This window comes from Clarias gariepinus, chromosome 3 (assembly GCF_024256425.1).
Source record: "Clarias gariepinus isolate MV-2021 ecotype Netherlands chromosome 3, CGAR_prim_01v2, whole genome shotgun sequence".
Classification (NCBI taxonomy): Eukaryota; Metazoa; Chordata; class Actinopteri; order Siluriformes; family Clariidae; genus Clarias; species Clarias gariepinus.
In genome coordinates this window covers 10,629,165-10,649,614 of record NC_071102.1, presented here as the reverse complement: position 1 = coordinate 10,649,614, position 20,450 = coordinate 10,629,165, and the positions used below count along the sequence as shown (strand labels likewise).

At 37.9% G+C, this 20,450-nt stretch overlaps 1 protein-coding gene across 3 annotated transcripts in view; it reads right to left on the bottom strand.

The window, feature by feature from the left end:
* kcnq1.1 (potassium voltage-gated channel, KQT-like subfamily, member 1.1) overlaps positions 1-20,450 on the bottom strand; it is a 39,997-nt gene that overhangs the window by 7,031 nt on the left and 12,516 nt on the right. Inside the window, exons 3-14 of one of the 3 annotated variants that reach the window (XM_053493436.1) lie at positions 16,624-16,750; positions 16,408-16,486; positions 16,203-16,299; positions 15,948-16,088; positions 15,749-15,859; positions 15,561-15,656; positions 15,341-15,457; positions 13,757-13,898; positions 13,584-13,610; positions 13,231-13,284; positions 12,266-12,395; positions 1,522-1,597 (exon numbers count right to left, since the gene is read on the bottom strand). In XM_053493436.1, coding sequence (XP_053349411.1) covers positions 1,522-1,597; positions 12,266-12,395; positions 13,231-13,284; positions 13,584-13,610; positions 13,757-13,898; positions 15,341-15,457; positions 15,561-15,656; positions 15,749-15,859; positions 15,948-16,088; positions 16,203-16,299; positions 16,408-16,486; positions 16,624-16,750 — 1,197 coding nt within the window. The remainder of the gene's footprint in view (positions 1-1,521; positions 1,598-12,265; positions 12,396-13,230; positions 13,285-13,583; positions 13,611-13,756; positions 13,899-15,340; positions 15,458-15,560; positions 15,657-15,748; positions 15,860-15,947; positions 16,089-16,202; positions 16,300-16,407; positions 16,487-16,623; positions 16,751-20,450) is intronic. The other 2 variants (XM_053493437.1, XM_053493438.1) reach the window with 2 other exon arrangements.

Genomic DNA, 20,450 nt, shown 5'->3' with positions numbered 1-20,450 from the left:
GGTCATGATTATGTGTGTGGTGTCACAAGAGTGTGTGAGAGGTGGAGAGGAGGGGTGAGGGGATTTCACAGACACACAAGTGTGGTAAGCCAAAGGCAAATGAAAGAACACTGAGGGGAAAGGACAAAGACTGAAAGTGCAACAGAAGAAGAAGACTGACCAGCGTCAACCTCTATTGCAAGATAGGGGAAGAGTGGGTGGGATGGGGACCTGACGTCAACACAAATGTGTGTGTTGATGGATATAATAGGCATACCCATAGAAATGAGAAATCTGACTGGCATTTGTAACTTTAAAGGCCAGTGTGCTTAAATAAATGAATAAATAAATAGACCACACAGCAATTACTGCACGACATTGTAAAAAAACCTTTCTCAGAACTAATGCATAATGCATGACTTTTGTTTTTCATATCTCTTTTAAGATTGTTCAGAAGTTTCTACAGAACTACTCCAACCAACCTGCCTGGCAAAGTCACTGAAATATTTTTTCCCTTAGAAACACAGCGTTACTGATTATAAGGTCGGCAATTCGGGCCCCAGCTCTACCAGGTTGCCATTGAGCAAGGCTCTTAACCCTATCCGTTTCAGGGGCACTCGAAGAAAGAATTTCACTGTGCATATACGTAGGTATACGTGACTTAACGGTAATGAGAATATTATCAGATCTGTATGCGTAAATCTCAGAGACTGATAACTTTATCCTGTGTACACGTTCACAGGGTGCTGGAGCCTATTCCGGATTGGGCTCCGATCCATACTTCAATAGGTAAATAGATAAATTTAAGTTCAAACCAACACATAAATCAAAATCACCCTCCATTATTTATTACAGAATTTTGATCCTTAATGAAATATACGCTGACTTATAGTTGGTTTATCCAAGACTTTAGTCATCCATGACAGGTTTCGGAAAAAACACAGCAAAAACTCTACAATCAAGGTTGCACATCAAGCTTTTAAAATACATCTACATACATATAACACTAGCTATAATTGTGTCATTATAAACATGACGTGATCTTTTATTACGTAACAGGATCTAAGGCATATAGCAGCAGTAGACAGATTTTCTAGTAGAACCGATATGGTTGGTTGTAATTTAGAACTTTGCCCCCTTTTGAAACCAAAAATAAATCACGTAATGCATTAACAGTTTTGGTGGCTCCATTATTTCTATTGGTGATCATTTTGAGCAGGTAGAAAACCCAGAAATGGCGAAAGTTTTCTGCTTTCAGGAACTGTGCAATGGAAAAAGATCTTGCCTGAAGCCAGATCTTTAGCCATCACCAGGAGAGACATTAAACCTCAATTACATTGGAACTCTTCTTGGAGACACAATTACAGTTCGTAATTACTCACATTATGGTGATAAGTGATCTGACCTTAACACTGAAATCCCATAGTAAAGAGACTAATACGAAATATAAAGTTACCTGACTACAACACCGTTACAGATTACACATTTCTGATTTCAGCACAGTATGTATTGGTAGTTTTAAAAAAATCGAATCAGTCTTACCTGAAATCTTTTTTTGGCCACAAAATAGCGCATTCTCTGGATCACTCTGATAGCCGCCCGATGGGTTTCTCGCAATCTGTGGATTAATAGATGATTATATGGATGAGGAAGAGGACAGGAGAAAGATACATTACAGTCAGAAATGGAAAAGTATGATTTGTATAAGTATAAAAGGGACAGAATGTACAATAAATCTTGGATTCGTTTCACTTGTATTTGAAAACCATGCTAGACTAATGCATGGGTTAGGTCCTTTGCAACTTCCAGAAAAGGTAAGGAAGACAATACGGCTATAAAGCGCCACTGGCTTCATGAAGATAATAGTTACAAAGCACCAAGTGCACTCCTGACACAAGTCATACTACACCATTTGCAAAACAATCCTCTTTGACTTGGGAAGGGCCCTCAGGTGCAGCTTGCAAGAGTCAGTGCCGAGGGCTTTAATGCTAATGAGCACAGGTAATCACATAGACAGGGGTTGTGACCGGGAGGTAGACCAAACACAACCCCAATGCTGTCAGCTGTGGAGGTTTTTGAAAGGGTTGTGTGTGTGCAGGACTGGCTGGTACAAGACTTGCTCCATGTACATGACCTACAAGTATGCCAGTATGCAAGATGCTTGTAGATACGCTGTATCTAAGGGACAGATGAGCTCCTTGTAGAGCCTGTGTAAAAACCCCCTTTAAAATAATCCAAAATGTCATTCTTTTATTTTGATAGACATGTATAAAACATATATAAATCAGTGCTACTTTATATGTATTTTTGTCTGTTGGTTTTGTCAAACCAGTGCTTGCAGGTGCTCCATGTCAATTAGGAATCTTAAAAGAAAGGAATTAGCAGCAAGTATTTTGCAGGTTGTAAGACATTAGTGTCTTAATTTCCATAGCTGCCTGAGGGTGTTTAATTCCTAAGCACAGGGAAATGAAGCATCACACACACGTACAAATGGCCTGTAGGCTCTTCAGGATGTTATTTAGCATCCTTCTTGGAAATGAAATATTGCTAATATTCCTAAAGTAGAATTTGAATTAGACTTCAAATAAAAACACATGAAGCCAATATATAAATGGGCATTCTAAAATGGGACAAAAAACAACTAAATTATTTCCTCATGCTTGAAGCATTAACAGAAAAAAGGCCTACAGAAATGAATAGCTAAGTTTGAATAACAAGCTGTCCTCGAGTGAAGCTCAGTTTTTCCAAACACCACCCTTGGCCCATTTTTTACATTCCAGAAGCCATGTATTACATAACTCTCATTGGGTTATTGAGTCTTCATTCTGAGTCACAAAGATGCCGAAGGACAGTGACTAACACGAAAACAATAAAAAGCATGCCATCACTGTGGGATACGGCTCTGCCACTGACAGCCTTATGATGACCCTGCCGCCTTTAATTGGGCCTCTGCATACGACAACCACAAGATCATTATGTTCTGGAATCGGACGATTGTCATTCCAGTAGATTGGCAAATGGCGCTGAGAGTATTTATGTGCGTGGGAGAGTGAGAGAGAGAGAGTGAGAGAGTGAACGAGATCGGGGGGAAGAAGAACATGGGAACCAACCCATCTGTCTAAGGGACAGCACCACTTCCTTTCCCCATCCCTGGCTACCAGCATAGCAACGCTAGTCTCATGACCCCATCAGGGTCACCATCTGCCTTCGGTGCTGGCACAAAGCCTGGTTAATGGCAGACACTGGCAAAGAAGCTACGCAATAAAAGAGGAGAAAGAGATCTCCTGGAACTGATAAAGCAAATAAGAGACAATCAGCAATGGCAGTCCCTCTTCCAGGTGCTGATATCAGTAGCGGACAGATGTGAACAAACCAGAGAGTGTCTGGAATAGATAAAAAAGAGGTACACATCTGTTAGTATTAGTATACGAGTGAAGCTTCTGACTCAACGTGTTCAAGTAAAGCCAAGTCAATTTTATTTTTAGACTGCTTTTTATGAGACGTTGCCGCAAAGCATTACAGAAAACTGCATCCAAAGCTCTAATGAGAAATCTGCATCAAACCTCAAGCTCTCCCAAGTCACGACATGTTTGCTTGATCGTTGATTGCGCGGATGCTAACGGATGTTGTGCTTGTGTCAATGACAATCACAGCAAATAATGATCAAAGAGGACGAGCGTGGGACAGGAAACAGCCATGCCATTACTGCCATCAACACCCTGCTCTGAACAACCCACTCACCTGCATCACATGTGCAGGGTGTGTTCAAGATAAAAAGATGCCACCTGTTAAACCCTGATCCCAGGTCAGGTGGGTTTTGCACTGTAGAAAGAAAGTGCAGACTCTGAAAGTGGCACAGAGTAAACTCCTGCCTGGAGTTGTACTAGGGTAAACAATGACACCACTTCAGAGTGACACTATTAACAAGGAAACGTAGGAAGTAAACATGTTGTGGGGACAAAGAGGGATTTTCAGGAAAGCTTGCTGTGGCTGAGGGATAATGACATACAACCTCCAGCATGTGCTGACTTTCAAAAGTCATAGAAAGCGACAAAGAATGACTGTTTATTTATATGTTTTAATATTTTATTTATCAGATATTTTCTTTAAGTAGTAGTCATTTGACTTTTCCTTAGAGATAATCGGACCGTTATCAGGACCAGATAAACAGGAAGGAAAGCAATCAGGTTGTGGAGTTCCTTGTTAATCTTATCATCAAGATAGAAATAGAGACATTATGCCGGCAACAGCATTAGTATTTGCACGCACACACATACACACACACACGCACACGAGAACTGAGCACACAACTGTGCACACTTTTCTGCAAACTTGCGAAACAACTGAATAAATAGATGCCACGTTCTTTTATCTTCTCTCGCTACACAGCAAAAACTAACACGTTCCTGGGTCGAAAGCGTTAATGACAAACAATTTACGTCATTGGTCTGAAATCCAAAATACACACTGCTGTGCTCAGCAAAAATAAATAAATCTGCATGAATGAGCCAGAATTGAGCAATAAAAGAGCCCTGAAAATGCTTTGTGCCCCAGAATAGATCTCACGTGATGTGGTGACTGTTACTACAGCACCCCCTTTACCAACACACACACACACACACATATACACACTGAGCCCTCCCCCACCCTTAGCCGTGTCAGAGTGCACTCTTGTCCTCGTTGCTCTGAGTCAAAAGTTGAAGTGCTTTTGTGTGGTTGTGTTGCGCCGCAGGCTTTGGGTGTGCAGAGCTGGGGCACTAAAAGGCTGGAGGCTCTAAGAATAGCCCCCCTGCAGCAGAAGGGGAACAGCACAGCGATTAGCCGCAGTCTGGAGGGATAGAAGGGGGGTCAGGGCTTCTGCTCAATAAAACACGCTAGTCCAAACATCGTCTCACTCGTCTGCTCTCAGCTCAAATGCCTTCATGACGTTTGTATAAAGGTCCAGCACAAGATAAGCACATACAAGCCTCGGCCAGGATGATAATCACTGACCAGATGCTGGATAATGGATGATCACAGGTTGTGTGTAGGTCTGGCATGTCTTAAGAACACCATAGGCACACACACACCCACACACACACACACACACAAACACACGCCCATTGAACCAGGGGTGCCCATGGCTTCAGTCAAGCAAAGATCTCTTTCATCCTGATCATCAAAGAGCCAGACTAGTACACCCAGTATTAAATATCCTTATTAAGGTAGAGACGGAGCGCTACAGCGCTGGATTACACCATGACTAAACGGCCAAACCAACTGCCTCCATACTCCCAAACCTGGCAACAACCTGTCATATGCCACATGACTATAAATTACCAGTGTTGTTGATTCATTGTGTCTATATGACACAATAAAAAAACAAAATGCTGGATTCTGATTGAAAAAGATGACACGAGACAAGAACTTTGGCTGTTGTGATATAAAGACTAAAAGTTTAATTACACTTTTTATAAAAATTTTAATAAATTGTTGTTGTACATTTTATACTCCTGTAATATATTGTGTTAAATCACTTAAATCACTTAAATTCTGTGTTAAATCACTTAAATTCTGTTCTTTTCTATCAGAAAAGTTCAATTGTTTCATTTTATGATCTGAGGCTTCTCACAATATGCTGCAATTAGATTTAAGAATTATGGCTTTCCAATAACTCACTTGCGGCATTTGACTAAAATTTATATTTACTAAAGAAATCAAAAGAAAACACCCACATAACATGAAATTCCTGCTTGTTGAGTCAGAAATCTCTCCTTAACTCAAAGTTCAGCAGATGACATCAAAACATCATGAATGCACACTGTATGAACGATTCATTATTCACAAGTTTTCTACTACTCAATGAGTTATAGTTTTTGCTTTAAATTAAATAAAGCATTCACCTTCATAAGTCAAATTAATGGCACTGACAACAGTTTGCTGTTATGAGAATATAAGTACACCATAAAAGTTAATGTTATTATTTATATCACTGATGTACTGTAAGTTGGCTAGCTTGTTGCAAGTTTATGACCTTGATATTTTCAGACTGAGGGGAAAAAAAAACATCAAGGCATCCATGTTTGTGGCTGAAATAAACCAAGGTGGAAAATGATATACAGTAGTTCCAAGTTCTTAAAGTTCTTCCCATTTCGAATAAAAAAAAAAGTCTAATAAAGACTCATCTCTTTCAATTCAGAAACCAAAGACATTTTTGTTTGCTTAATAAAAAAAAAAAAGAGGAAAAAAAATTGAACAAATTTTAAAAATAGATCTTGCACACCTATAAATTCAATAAACTCTTATTTTACTGTCTGATTAACAAAATAATAATAATACAATGTGTTGTGTATAAAAGTGTCTTTATGTATAAAATGTCCAAATGGCAGTCTGTTATGTAGTGTATTTACGTTAATAAGCAGTAAGTGTTAGTAAGCATTCCGATATTAACTTTATTGTGCCTACTCTGTCTTCACTTAAAATATATCGGTTACTTTTCTCCTGATTTCTACAGATCTTCTCAATATTCTACACTGCACATTACAACAATCAGAAGTGCAGTTCAAACACACATCTTAGAGTTTTTATTTAATTTTAATTTTAATACCAGTTCTGACTGTAAATCGTTATAATGTTCAAATTTTAATCGAATTTGACAGGACTTTCCAGTCTTAGTTGTAATAAAAATGTGATTACTGGCATTTTATTGTTAGAAATGAAATATTTATAGCTTTCGTACTGTTTGTACTGTAAATGAGAGTATATATGATTTTCGTTCACTCATAATTCACAATTGTTATTTTTCATAACACACGCAAAAATATTTTATGTCTAACACTGACCTGCATGAACAAGTACTGCATGGCTCTTAGACTGAAATTGGAATTAAACGAACCTCACATTTTCCCATGATTATTATCCGCCAACAAATAATTAATAATTAAATTTGAATCGCCATTTGATTTAAAACAAAATGGTGGACTCTGACTTTTGCAGAATGTTGAATAAGGATCCAAAATCAAACAAAAATCCAAAAGTTTTATTTTGAATACAGTATGACTTCTTTATCACAGAATTTAAAGCCACTGTATTATGGTCATTGAATGAAAATACGTTCAGTAATTTTTCAGTAAATTCAGTAAATTTGTAATCCATTACAACTATTTGTAAAAGAAGAATATTTCCTAAAAGTGTCTTTCTTATACCAGAATCCGAAAATGTAACTGATTAAGTGGTGTTCTCAAAGCGTTCTATATTTGAATAAGGTTAGCAGGAGCCTCAACCATGCATAATAACGATAAAGTTCTAGGTTATGCAGTATTTTGCAGATTTGTCTGACAGCATACAAGAAAATCCTCTAAAATTACATGCAACACTGAATCCTGCTATCTATCTCAATCTGTATCAGTCTCCTCTGTCTGCCCCCTCCTCTTTCTATCTCCTGCTCTCTGTTTCTCCTCGGTCTCTTGTTAGCCATGACACACTGTAACGAAACGCAATTACTGTTAAAGAGGAAAGAAAGGGTGGCCGTGACGGCCCTGATAAAGAGACTTGTGCTGGCAAGCCGCGCTGAAGAGGCATTAGTGAGCCAACGATCCTGTCCTATTCATCACGCCTCACACACTCCCGTGCAGTTTTACACACAAACAGACACACAGCAGTCTAGACAGTGCAGCATATTATGTCCAGGCAATACCGTACATAAGGTCACTTCTAATAAGGAACTCCAGGAAGGCCATTATTTCTGCCATTATTCAAATATGACATGAAGTGTACCTTAGATCAAAAAAATAGTCATATCTAATATCACAACTCTCCAGGGGAGAGTATTCAGAGGGTCAAGTCCTTTTGTTATTAGTATTTTTTTAAGCTGTGATGATGTTGAAAATTTTCTATTCACAACTCCTGATATGTTTAATCTATATATGGCTATTCTTTACATTAAAGTACCACCACAAATTATTTAGTGAACTACACCGAAAAAGTTTAATCTATCTTTAGCATTTGTTTACTTATTTATTTGTAAGAAGTTATTTCCTAAATCTAAAACGCATTCATTAAAAATGTAATTTAAAATAAAATAGCTGTACAGGAAATAAAAAGTGAAAGATTGTGCAACAAAAATCTCAAATAACTTATAAATAATAAGTGTAAATATAAATAATGGTACACGTGTTACAAGGTGGGTAATGTTTAAAAAAACATCTTATATGATACTAATACTAATAATCTTTACATGTTGAAAGAGGTTGAAATAGATGTTAAAGCCAAATATTATTATATTAAATAATCCATGAACTGTATCAACACTGTACAACTTTTATGTCGAAAATGTAAAAAAAAAATTTTTTTTTTTTTTTGAACAGCACAAGTCTCACCAGGCCTGCAGGTGATTGTTTCTTAAGATAAGAGTGTTTCTAACAAAGCTGCCATTGCAGTCCTAGGCCAGGAGCCCAGTCCGACTAGAGCTGCTTGTCAATCAGGCCATTGTTGGAGTGTGTAGAGCTGCAGACAATGGCTCTTTGTCTCAGGGCTAGAGTGGACGACCGGGTCCTGCCTCAGCCACAAGAAACCCTTCTCTGTTTGCTGAGAATAAATCAATCTTTTGAGCCTTTGGTAAACCACACACCCCACTGTCACAAGGCAAGAGGAGTAGAAGCAGACGGCCACTCGTGCTTTCACTCAGTCACTCAGTCAGTCAGTCAGTCATGCACCTGCTTCTTCCTTGATTCCATCTCCTTTCACCTTGGCCATGCCATCAGCTACGAACTTGCTTTGTCTAACCTGTGCAGTTTTGCAGAGGGAATACCGGGTGAAGGCAAATATGCAGGTGTCTCAAAATCATCCACGTCTAAAACCGATGCTTTTACTGATGCACCTTTTGTATTATTTTTTCCTAATAAAAAAAAAAATTACATTTGGATTATATTTTGATTCTATTCCTAAGTGGTATGTGTTAAAGAAAATGTGTACATGTGCATACTTATGTGTATGAGTGCAAGCACACACACACTCACACATACACACACACATAAGAGTCGTAGAAGCGTAACTATGGCATTGTTCTCTCCCCACCCCCAGTGCAAGCAAGCTGCTTCAGCTGCAGACACGGGGACGAGGGCTTAGGGCCTCTCTGTCCTCTTAAGTTAACAGGCCAAGGTCAAAGGTCATCCCAGGCAAAAAGATTGTGAGCTTCATGCTCGGAGAGAAGAACAGAAAAGTACGCGGAGAGATATTGTGTAAAAATGACGTTTTTGCCTGCTCCTTTCAGGCCATTTTGGGTGACCTGGTGCTTCATACCACGCAAACAAATAAACATATACTCACAATCCACACAGAGCAAAGACGAAATGAAAGAAAGAGACAGAGAATGAGGAAGAAAAATAGAGAGAGAGTAGGAGTAAAAGAAAAGGAGAGAGACAGCTGTTACCATTGCATCTCAGTGTGAGATGAGTGAAAGCTCATTAAACTTTGAAGATCAAACAGAAGCGGGCAGTGACAAGGGCACTTTTGTGCAGGAGATGTAATATGTGTACTTAAGAAGGAGAGGTGGAACCAAATAAAACATTTATCTAAAAGTAATCCATAATAAACGAAATAATTTCAATTTCACTAACTATTACTAAAATTATTATATAAAGCCATCAGATCTAAATGTCAAGCCTTTTAAAAATAACATTTTTTGAACAATATTTTACAATGTATTAACTCAATGATTTTTAACAAATAATATCTGTTTATATGTCATCTGTTTATATGATCTTAGCACCTGATGATGCAATCATCTGAGCATGCATTATTTATTATATTTCATTGTATAATAATAATAATAATAATAATAATAATAATAATAATGGAAAAGAATATAAAAACACTATTCACAACCTCACACATTTGCACATTCACGCGCATTGCTTACACATTTATGCATTGTGCTGGGACTTTGCACATTGTTCTGCAGGTGTTTGCACATTGCTCATTTTTTACATAAATGAGGACTAACTGCACTCAGCTGTAATTTATCCTGTATAACTTATTCACTTACACCCCATACACTTTTATTTTATTTCTATTTTATTAGCAACCTCGTACATATTGTACATTTTTCAGCTTAAACTTTTCTACAGTTGTATAATTTTCTTTTATTTCAAATTCTTATTTCTCTATTTGACTATTCTATTTAAAACATATTTATTATTATTAATTGTACCCGCTAGTGCAATTCTCCTTCTTTTTAGGTCATGGGTGATGACATAAGCATTTCACTGCATATCATTCTGTATATGACTATGTATGAAATGTAAATAAAATTTGAAATAATTTTTTTTATAAAAGTAAAATAGAAAATAGAAATCTTCTGTATCTTTTAATACAATATATTTTAGATAATTTGTCACATTTTCAACATTTGTGAAACATTTAATAAATATAACTAACATAAGGAATAGACCCTACCCCACAAAATAAATAAATAAATAAATAAATAAATAAATAAATAAAAGAAGAAAATATTTCTATATGAAGTTATGAATGATACATAGTTTTGCTGATTCATGTCCCTCTTGTTCTGGCCTTACAGAGCAATTTTATTCATTCCAAGTTATTAAAAATGTGCTCAGTCATTCAATGTTGAATAAGTGAAAAGTCACTGGCGGCTGACAGGTTGTAAGCTATAATTTTCATAAACATTGAAGTTAATAAAAAAATCTCCACTGCCCTCTAGTGGATCACATCTGCCACCAAAGAAAACAACAATCGGCCAGATATATGAGGCACAATTCAAGATCCCTTTGCATTCAATCAAACGCCAGAGTCAGCAAGAGCAATAGCTTCTACATGCCACAAATGAACCGACTCTCCATTTTATGACTCTGCCCTTGTGTCTGAAGGAGAAAGGCCATGTACAGTCCCTGTAGAACACAAACAGCAAGCGGAGCATGTATGCGTATCGTTCCACATGCTAAATGGCTAATGGGGCGCAGAAATCCCAGCTAATAGACCACTCACAGGCAATCCACACCCATGGGAAACGTGTGGCCACAGGCACCACAAAATCAGGCCCTTTTTCACAGGTTTAGCCCCAAACAGAAGTGAAGGTGCCCTCGGTGGGAATAAAGCTTGTTACTGTAGGTGTGAAAGCTTTAAGTTTCAGGAGATTAGCAGACTGCTGAGCCTTTAGGCTTACTACAAATGATAAGGTTTTAACTGCTGATAAATCTGGCTACTGTATATGAACCTGATATGGATGTTATATAAACATGTTGCAAAGGAATTCCATCCTTTTAACTTTATTATCCATATTAATATCTTTATTGCTTCATGATCACTTTGAAGAATGAGGTAATGTGCCCTGTTTTTCCCCCTGAGCACAGACCTAGCTGACTGATAATATAAATAGAATATACTTTAAGTTTTTAAGTCTTCATTTGTCACATATACAGTACATTATGTACCACTGCAGCTAATTCAAATTCAAATTTTATTTGTCACATACACAGTCATACACAGTACGATATGCAGTGAAATGCTTGATTAGGTCGACCTATGTTTTAACGCTTTATGTATGATCGGACGCGTTTAGGCATATTGTTAAATTGTGATTATGACAATGTTGTATTTTTATTTATAAATTGACCAAGGTTGTTTCATCATTAAAGGTAGTAGGTAATAAAAGGTGACTTTACCACAGAGATATTTACTTGCCTGTCACTAACACCAACTTCATTACTGACCTTAATTAGTTAGCTAGGTGGTTATGCAACTCAGCAGACTGCAGGCATTTTTAGCACCAGAACAACAACAGAGAAAAGAGTCTAGAGAATTCGCAAGCAAAAAAGGTGAAAGAGTCCAGTGTTCAATTATAAGTCGAGTAATGTAGAGTTAGCTTTTTTTTTCTTGCTGACAACGCAAGGCATTTTGTTTTTCACCAATACAAGTAAAAAATTTTTTGTGCCTGCTTACTTTTCCTGCATCTATTTTTCACTAGCTCTATGTTTGCTAAGTGTGCCATATAGTTGTGTAACTACAGATTATAATTTTTTATTGTTTGCAGACCTTGCTAGTAACTCAAATATCTCAAATATTTTCCAGTGCTGCTTTTATTATCTACATTATACTGTAACTTGAAATACTGACAATACTCTTGTCTATGTAACAACTTGGGACACTAACCATGCTGTTAGCTCTCAGTTTGACACTGATCCTAATTTTTATGTAACAGTATAACATTACAGTCCTGCAGTCATCAGTCCTGCTTGTCGTATAGAGGTTTTCTTTGTGCTTATCATGTGAATGTGCTGATACTTACTCAGACACATCAGAGACAGGCAGGAGAAGGATGTCCCTCTCTGGTTCAATTTCCAGGTCATCTGTAAAACTGCTGCTCCTCTGTAGTGGAGGCCGTGTTTGCACCTCTAAAAATTCTGAGCTTTGCTTTACTGCAAATGCACACACATTTACTCTCACTCACAGATTGGAATTTATAGAAAAATATCATGGTCTGGCATACAAGTCTCTGCAAATAGATGCAAAAGCAACAGCAACCAGTAATAATAATTACAGTACTGTGCAAAAGTATTGAACCACCCCTCATTCCTTCATATTTAGCTTCCAAAGAGACACACTTTCTTGCATTTTAAATCTTCCTGAAGCACTTTTTTCAGCTCTTGTTTTCACACAGTGATCTATGATTCATTAAAGCATAAAAATCATCTAATTTAGGGTATGAACCAGTAAGAAACAGGTGCAGATGATGACAGATGATCAGTCAGGTGATTAGTATACTGGTAATGCTGAGTGTTTGAAACAGATGAGAGGAGAAATGAGGCTGCTGCTGAGGTTGTTGCATAAACAACCATTTTTTTAATTGTATTTTTAGGCACTTTGTAGTCTCTTCCAGTAAAACAGTTGTTCCTGTTTCTTTCATTTAATTTACATCATTTAATTTAATATAAAGAAATGATGGGTGGCTTAAGAGTTTGCACAGTACTGTATGTTTTTTTTTTTTTTTTTTTTTGGGGGGGGAGCCCTTTTGCAAGATTGCAGAGAGCAGCAGAAAAATGCAAGCAAACTGTTATAAAATTTTATTTCTGTTTAAACAAAATTCTAAAAGGCAATAAGTCACAGAAGATCATTGTTTTCAGTTCAAAACATTAGAACAAAAAAGATGGAAAAGTGTAATGACTACATATTTCCTCCCTCTCCTTGTACGAACTGTTATTTCAATGCTGTTTAGGTTGGAGTACACAGGCCTAGTAGCTAAGATCAGATTACCTGGAGGAGGGGTGAACTGGACGGAGGATATTGAAGTCCAGGACTGCTGTCGTTCTACAAAGGGGGAGGGAGTAATACACATTATATCTTCTGCTTTACCTATCCTCTTCACCACATCAGTCTAGAGGATTAACCCTAATGCAAATTTTAAGAACTTCAAAACATGCAGCCAAATTATGCAGCCAAAGTAAACAAAACAATCCAAATAAAAATAAAAAATAGGTGTGTTTAAGCAATGACAAGGCAGCACACACTGTTTAAGAGAAAGTCCCACACACACTAATAGGATTTTGTGTTAATAGTGTGGTACTAACAGCAAAGACATGCAGCAGCAGACACTAACAGCAGCTCACCGAATCTTCTCTGAGCAAATGCTTTTACTGTGAGCAGAGAAAAGAGGGATAAAAGTGAGGCAGATCATCACCGTTATAACTGTATGTATGATTTGAGTTGAAAGTATAGGGAAAATCAGAAGCTTGAGCTGATTGAGATGAAGATTGACAGTCCATGAAGCCATCGATGCTACCTGATGTTTCAGTGCTATACACTGTATCCTGACTCTGGTCCCGGCCATCATCAAACACTGAATCAAAGGTGATTGTAGGGATTGTAGGAGAGCTTGGCCCATTGTTTTTGTCATTGGACTTTACCTTTCTTCTCATTTTTACCTAATCAGGAAATACAAAATGTTAAATCTAGGCAGTAGTACATTATATACAGATGCATGCATCAGAAATTGTTCTCTCAAACCTTTCTGAAATTTGGAGTGTTACAATCATGGGAAATCATGGTGGTTTTAAGACCATGTAAAGACGTTCCCCCACTATCCCTGTAATTTCCTACCTCACAATCCCTACAATTTTCTCCCTAATTTGGTTTTGCCAGCTCCCACCCACCAGCCGGCTGTCCCCATTACATGACAGCTTTCAACTAGGGAGGGCGGTGACTAACGTGTCTCCATTGCTACATGTTATACCTGTCAACCAGTTTATTTAAAAACTGCTATTCATGCAATCGAAGAACAGTTTGGCAATACTAAGTACCCCCTTTACTACTTCCACTGAATTTAGGAGGGTAAGTTGTTGTAAGACATAAGCAGAAGTCTTAGAGAAGCAATTGTTGCTGCACATCAATCTGAAAAGGGCTATAAAATCATATGCAAACAATCTGGAGTTCAGTACTCTGCAGATGAAAAGATTATTCACAAGTGGAAAGCATTTAAGACAGTTGCCAATCTTACCAGTAGAGGATGTCCTAGCGCATTCACCTCAGGGTCAGACCATACAATGCTCAGAGAAATAATAAAAAAAAAATAAAAATAAAAAAAAACAAGAGCTACATTTCTATACATGTAGGTCAATGCCTCACTGAACATGTTAAATATTAAGGGGTCATGACAGCACAATTAGAAGAAGACTGAACAAGTAAGGTTTGCTTGTAAGGGTTGTCAGGAGAAAGCTTCTTCTGTCTAAAAAGAACGTGGAAGCATGGCTGATGTTTCTAAAACTGTGTCTGAAAAAAAACATTTGGGATTCTGTGCATCTTGCTAGTCATTGAGTCGACCATGAACTCTTCTTTATACCAGCGTATTCTAGAGGCAAATGTAAGGCCATTTGTCTAACAGCTAGCTAAAGCTTGCTCAAAATTGGGTCAAGCCACAGGACAATATGGCCTAGTCAAAGTCCAGATCTCAACCTAATTTAAATGCTGTGGCGGGACCTTCAGAGTGATGCGCATACGTAAAAATGCCAAAAATTATGACGCAGTGTTGTACAGAAGAATAGGCCAAAATTCTGATAACCTCATATAGAAAACAATTACTTCAAGTTATTGCTGCTAACGGTTGATCTATAAGCTATTGAATCTTGGGGGTATTTTCCATGTTTTTTTTCTTTTCTTGTTAAACAAATAATGGCACTTGGGGAAAAAAAGTTTCTTTGTTGCTCAATAACACATAGAAGTGAAAGAATTTCACGCACGACTTTATTTATATATATTCTTGAACCACAATATAATATTTTTTGTATCTGGTTTTGCCAAAGGGGTTAAACTGCTCATTTTAAAGGTAGGGTGTTAGAAGTAAAGTAACAAAAAATCGTTTACCACGTACAGTTTTTTTAACCTTAGGACTGAATGCTGTGTGACTCGATAACACGTGCTTCCTTCGCACAAACATCTTATAGGTAGAAGATTCAGGGTTTTCTATTGCAAAACATCTCCAGGATGTCTGGAACCGAATAGAATTAAAGACATATAAAAGATGAAATGCAAATGTTAAAGGAAAACTTTAGGCAAATGTGATTCTGTGATGTTAGATCATTCAATCTGACCTGTATAAGACAGGCTGCAGCAGGAATTTGTCTGTTGAAGTGCTTTTGTCTCTGTTTCTGCTGAACTTTCAGGGCAAAACCTGAACCTAGAATCCCCTGCAAAACATGCTTGTCTATATTAGAGTCATTTAGTGCTGGAAATATATTGGTGTAGGAAGAAATATGTTGGTTAGGATTCTATGACTCACAGCTGGCAGGGCAAAGAAAGACATTGCAAAGACGGCAAAACAGGAACCAATGGTTTTCCCTATCCATGTCTGTGGCACCTTGTCCCCGTACCCTATGGTAGTCACTGTCACCTAAAATATGAAAGAACACAATGCATGAATTGTGGATTGTTCGATAAAAAATTTGGTTACATAGCCTTGGACTAAAAAGGATGCCTACCACTCCCCACCACAGAGCATCAGCATAGCTGGCAAACTCTGTGACTCCACTGCTGTCCACAGCGTCTTTTTCTGCCAGGTACACAAAGTACGAGCAGAAGATCAGACCCAAGAATCCAATGTAGAGTGTTGTAATTAGTTCCTGAGAAACATTCAATACAGAAAAATACTTACAAACTATACATTGGTATAAATTTATTATGTGATGCATTGAATCTGTGACAATATGTGCAAAAGGCATTGAAAGAGATCTTGCCTGGCGATGGATGAAGACCACCGATCCCAGCAGCCTCCAGGTTCCTCCCTGACGATCGACATGCAACATTCGGAGGATCTGCAAAAAGCGGATGCCTCTGGGCCAAAAAATGCACGATAACAGCCCAGCATCAATACCAGCCAAAGGTAAAAAAAAAAAAAGAAGCTGTTCTGTAATGTTTATAAACAAACTAAGTCCTCATTACCTGACGGCGGAGGTAGCAAAGACCTGCCCATTAGAGCCTACTGAAAGAACAATGACCGAGGCCACCACCACAATTAAGTCTGTGGTAAAAATAGAAAAAAAGGTTGGTTGGGAATGTAATCAGTGCCAGCAAAACAACCATTACACTGACATAATTATGCAGGCACTTGGAAAATGCCTGTGGGTTGAACAATGAACTCAGTGAATGTGCTCTCACCAATGATAGAGATGGGCTTTCTTGCAAAGCGGAGCCTCCCCAGAATACCCACATATTTGCTCCGGCATCCTGCAGACCACAGCCTCACCACATACTCCACTCCGAAAAATACCACCAACACTATTTCCTAGTGAGAACAGATGCATTCACATTTCTAGCCTGAAGAGACAACAGGGGTTTTCATGATTTTGACAATGGGAATTGTCCAGATTGTTTCGTTGAAACTGCACTGGAATTATAGTAAAGTGTGTTTACTCATTTCAGTAACCACAGTCATCTGCTGCTAATTAAGGTAGACAGTGAGATTTCATTCTGTGGAAAAAATTTGAGCTTAACGGTGATGAGTTGATTTTGCAAGCAGTCTTACATTCCCTAAAGGAATAGCATGTTTACAATTATTGTATAGGTAGTTGCATGACAATCCCCTACGCAAGACATCATAAGGATTTAATCTAATATAACAAAATATTTTAAAGAATTAAAATTTCTATAAAATCACTACTTTACTTTGTAATCATGGATGAATATTGTATTTACCCGTCATTTATAACATCCAAAATGAAATGCAGAAATGAATGAAATGAATCAAATACAGGTCAGGAGTTTACCTAATGTTCGCATCATATATGACAATAGGGCAAATGTGCTTTCGGTGACTATTACTTTTGGATAGTTGTTCGGCGTCAGATGTTATGGGTTATGCATTTAAGAAACTCCTGATCTCCTGAGATTTTCACACACAAAAACAGTCTGCAGTATTTACACAGAATCATCCAAATACATTCAGTTAGCAGTGGGCAGAAATGCCATGTCGATGAGGGAAGAGAAAAGAGGTCTGAAGAGAATGACCAGCTATAAGAAAGACTATGATATTTTTAAATAACCACACTTTACAATCGTGGTAAGCAGAAAAGCACCGCAGAAATCTTAACATATTTAATGTTGAGACAGATGGACGACAACAGCATAAGACCACTACTGTCTGTCAAGGATAATAATCTATAGCCACAGGCTCACCTAAATTGGACAGCTGAAGATTGGAAAAAAAATGTCACCCATGTCTGATAAATGTCTGATGAATCATTTCTGTTGTGACATGCAGATGGCAATGTTGGAGTTTGGTGCCAATAGCATGAATCCATGGAGCCCACCTGCCTTGTGTTAACAATTCAGGCTGGTGCTGGTGCTGTAATCGTGATTTTTGGCACATATTGGATCCCTTAATACCCACCAAGCATCAGCTGAATTGTTGCAGAACTTGCTGAGTTTAATAGAGTCTTACTAATATGGAGGCAAAGTTGACAGGCGTCATGTGGCAATACACGGAGCCAGTTCACGGTCAACGACAGTCTCACTCTTTAGCTGATGCAAACAAAGGGAGGCACAGAGCTGCCCGGTGAGGGAATCAGACAAGTATGAATTATGAGGCTGGCCATGACGCCCTCTGTTCCACAAGCAGTCTGGAGAACTGGGAACAGACTGGACAAGGAGCCTGGGAAAGGAAAGACAACTACAGTCACTACACAGCTTGTCCAAATTGTCCATTAGGATGGAGTAGAACAACAGGGTCAGTCTGGCAAGAGGTGAGGGGTCAAACAGGGCTGATGGGGCAAAGGAGGTGACAGTGAGGCAAACAGAGATAAGGCCATGAGGAAAAGTCTCCAGACAGGACAGGTTTTAACCTGAAGTGACTCCTCATGTGTTAGAGTTGCTCCTTTAAATCATTTGGATGAGGTTTTATTTATTTGATCATAGCTTTTATCCATAAATTAACTGATTGTTATAAAGGTGCTGCACAAACAGCTTTTCAAAAATTTATGAAAAGTGTGCGGCAGTATTATATATTGGGCACAAAAATACATTTGAAGCACAAATTAAATAATATGAAATGAATATTACAAAGAAACAGACCCTTAAAAGAGCATTGCAGAAAACTGATTTTCCTATTAAAGCTATTTCTACACAATTTCCATCATAAATCATGATCTCTTATTCAAACACAATGCAGCATCCGAACAAATACAAAATGATTCACTGAATTGCACTTACACCATGGTGAAACGCCTGAGCTCACCCGGGTTCGTCCCAGTGACTTAGCCCACTGAGTTTCTAATTAAGTCTAGGCTAGTGACCACACTGACCAGCTGTCACCTAAAAGGTCTGGGTGGAGGGCCAATGAGCCACCACAGGGGCCATGAGAGCAGCTCACAGAGAGAAGAAGGAAACGAGGGACCAGATGCAGGGCCTCTTTCTGTGTTACCATGGCAATAGGATTTCCCATCCAAAATGTAAAAGGAATGTGGTCGACAAAGGTCAACGAAGTAAATTTAGTAGGCTGGTTAAGGACTAGCTGACCTTATTAATATCCATCATGCAAGGATATATTACGTATTCATGAACACATCTTCCACTATCAGACTAGAACATTTTGGGTCAAGTCCATTTGATTGATAGATATGACAACAAAAAAGAAATACTTTTTATTTTTTTCAATATAATGTTGGAAAAAAAACATTGAAAATCACAAATGTTTTAAAGAGGTAATAAATATGTTTTTATAGACATCTTATGGATTTTGAGGGGTAAACACATGACCTGTATGATCCTTTGCACTCAGTGGCTATGATAAATTAAAATACATAAATCTGGAAAATCTTGTGTAAGCCACCCAACTGTAGGAAAATTTTAGAAATAAAAAAAACAATAGCAGAATATTTTATAATAGTTCAAATAAAAGTAAAAAATACTATTTTATTTATTTGATTATGCAAGGTATCACTGAAAACACAGCAAATTGCTGCAAAAAATACAGAAGGACACACATGAGGGGGAGGGTAATGGATCATAATGGCTCTTATCAATAAGGTGAAAGATGTCACAGAAGTTCTTCCTCACACCTTTGCAACTCCAGAGTGTTACTGCGGAATATTCAAATCCTTGAAGGGATAGTAAGTGTTTTCACCTCCTTACAGTTAATACCATGTGAGCAACAACCTATAGTACCGTATTGCTATTCTATTCAGGGTAGAATATGGAAAAGGCTTTTGGATAAAGTTTAGTTTTAATTATTCACTTGAATGACAAACAAGGCCAATTGTAACGTCAAATAGGTAATACAAAACCACCATAAAGTTGGAGATAAGTAAAGCACAGCAATGTGTACTCATTATGGATTCATGGCTGTTTTAAGAAGGTTATATCTTTTATCATTATCAAACATTTTGAAGGTTTTAAGGTTTTATTGCGGTTCTTTAAAATGGGCTCAGAGATTTCACTGTCAGCAAGGAAGCCATTTGTGCTCTCTCTGATTTAATGGGGGTTTTATCTGCAAAGTGTATCTTTGCAGCTGGTACTGTTCTCTGCGTGGAGTTTGGCACCTCGAAGCAGAAGTGCTGAGGTTAAATCACCCGAAAACAGAGCATGATGAGGTCTCGTCACACCTCGTTAGCATAAAGACTTGGCCTGATGACACCTATCTGATTTCTCTCTGGGATGGAAAGTGTTTACACGTGTCAGTTCCCGGCTTAGTGGCATGTGTAAAAAAACCTTTATGTATTGGACTGTCTTGTGTGAGTTCCTGCACTTCGTGTCTTCCTGACAGATGAGCTTCCCTTTTGTGGTGTTATGTTGGTCACCTTGGCTGAGCAGACCAATGACAAAGGTGGCACATTATGTATGACAAATATGCAGTAGCATTCTATCAAGAGAACAATGTTCTACTAAGCTGAATTCACAGTTCAGTCTATTTACAATTAAGTCCCATCTACTGATTCCTGTAGGCAGTGTTAAGGAGTTAAGAAGTGTTAAGGGCTCGTTTTCTTGATCTG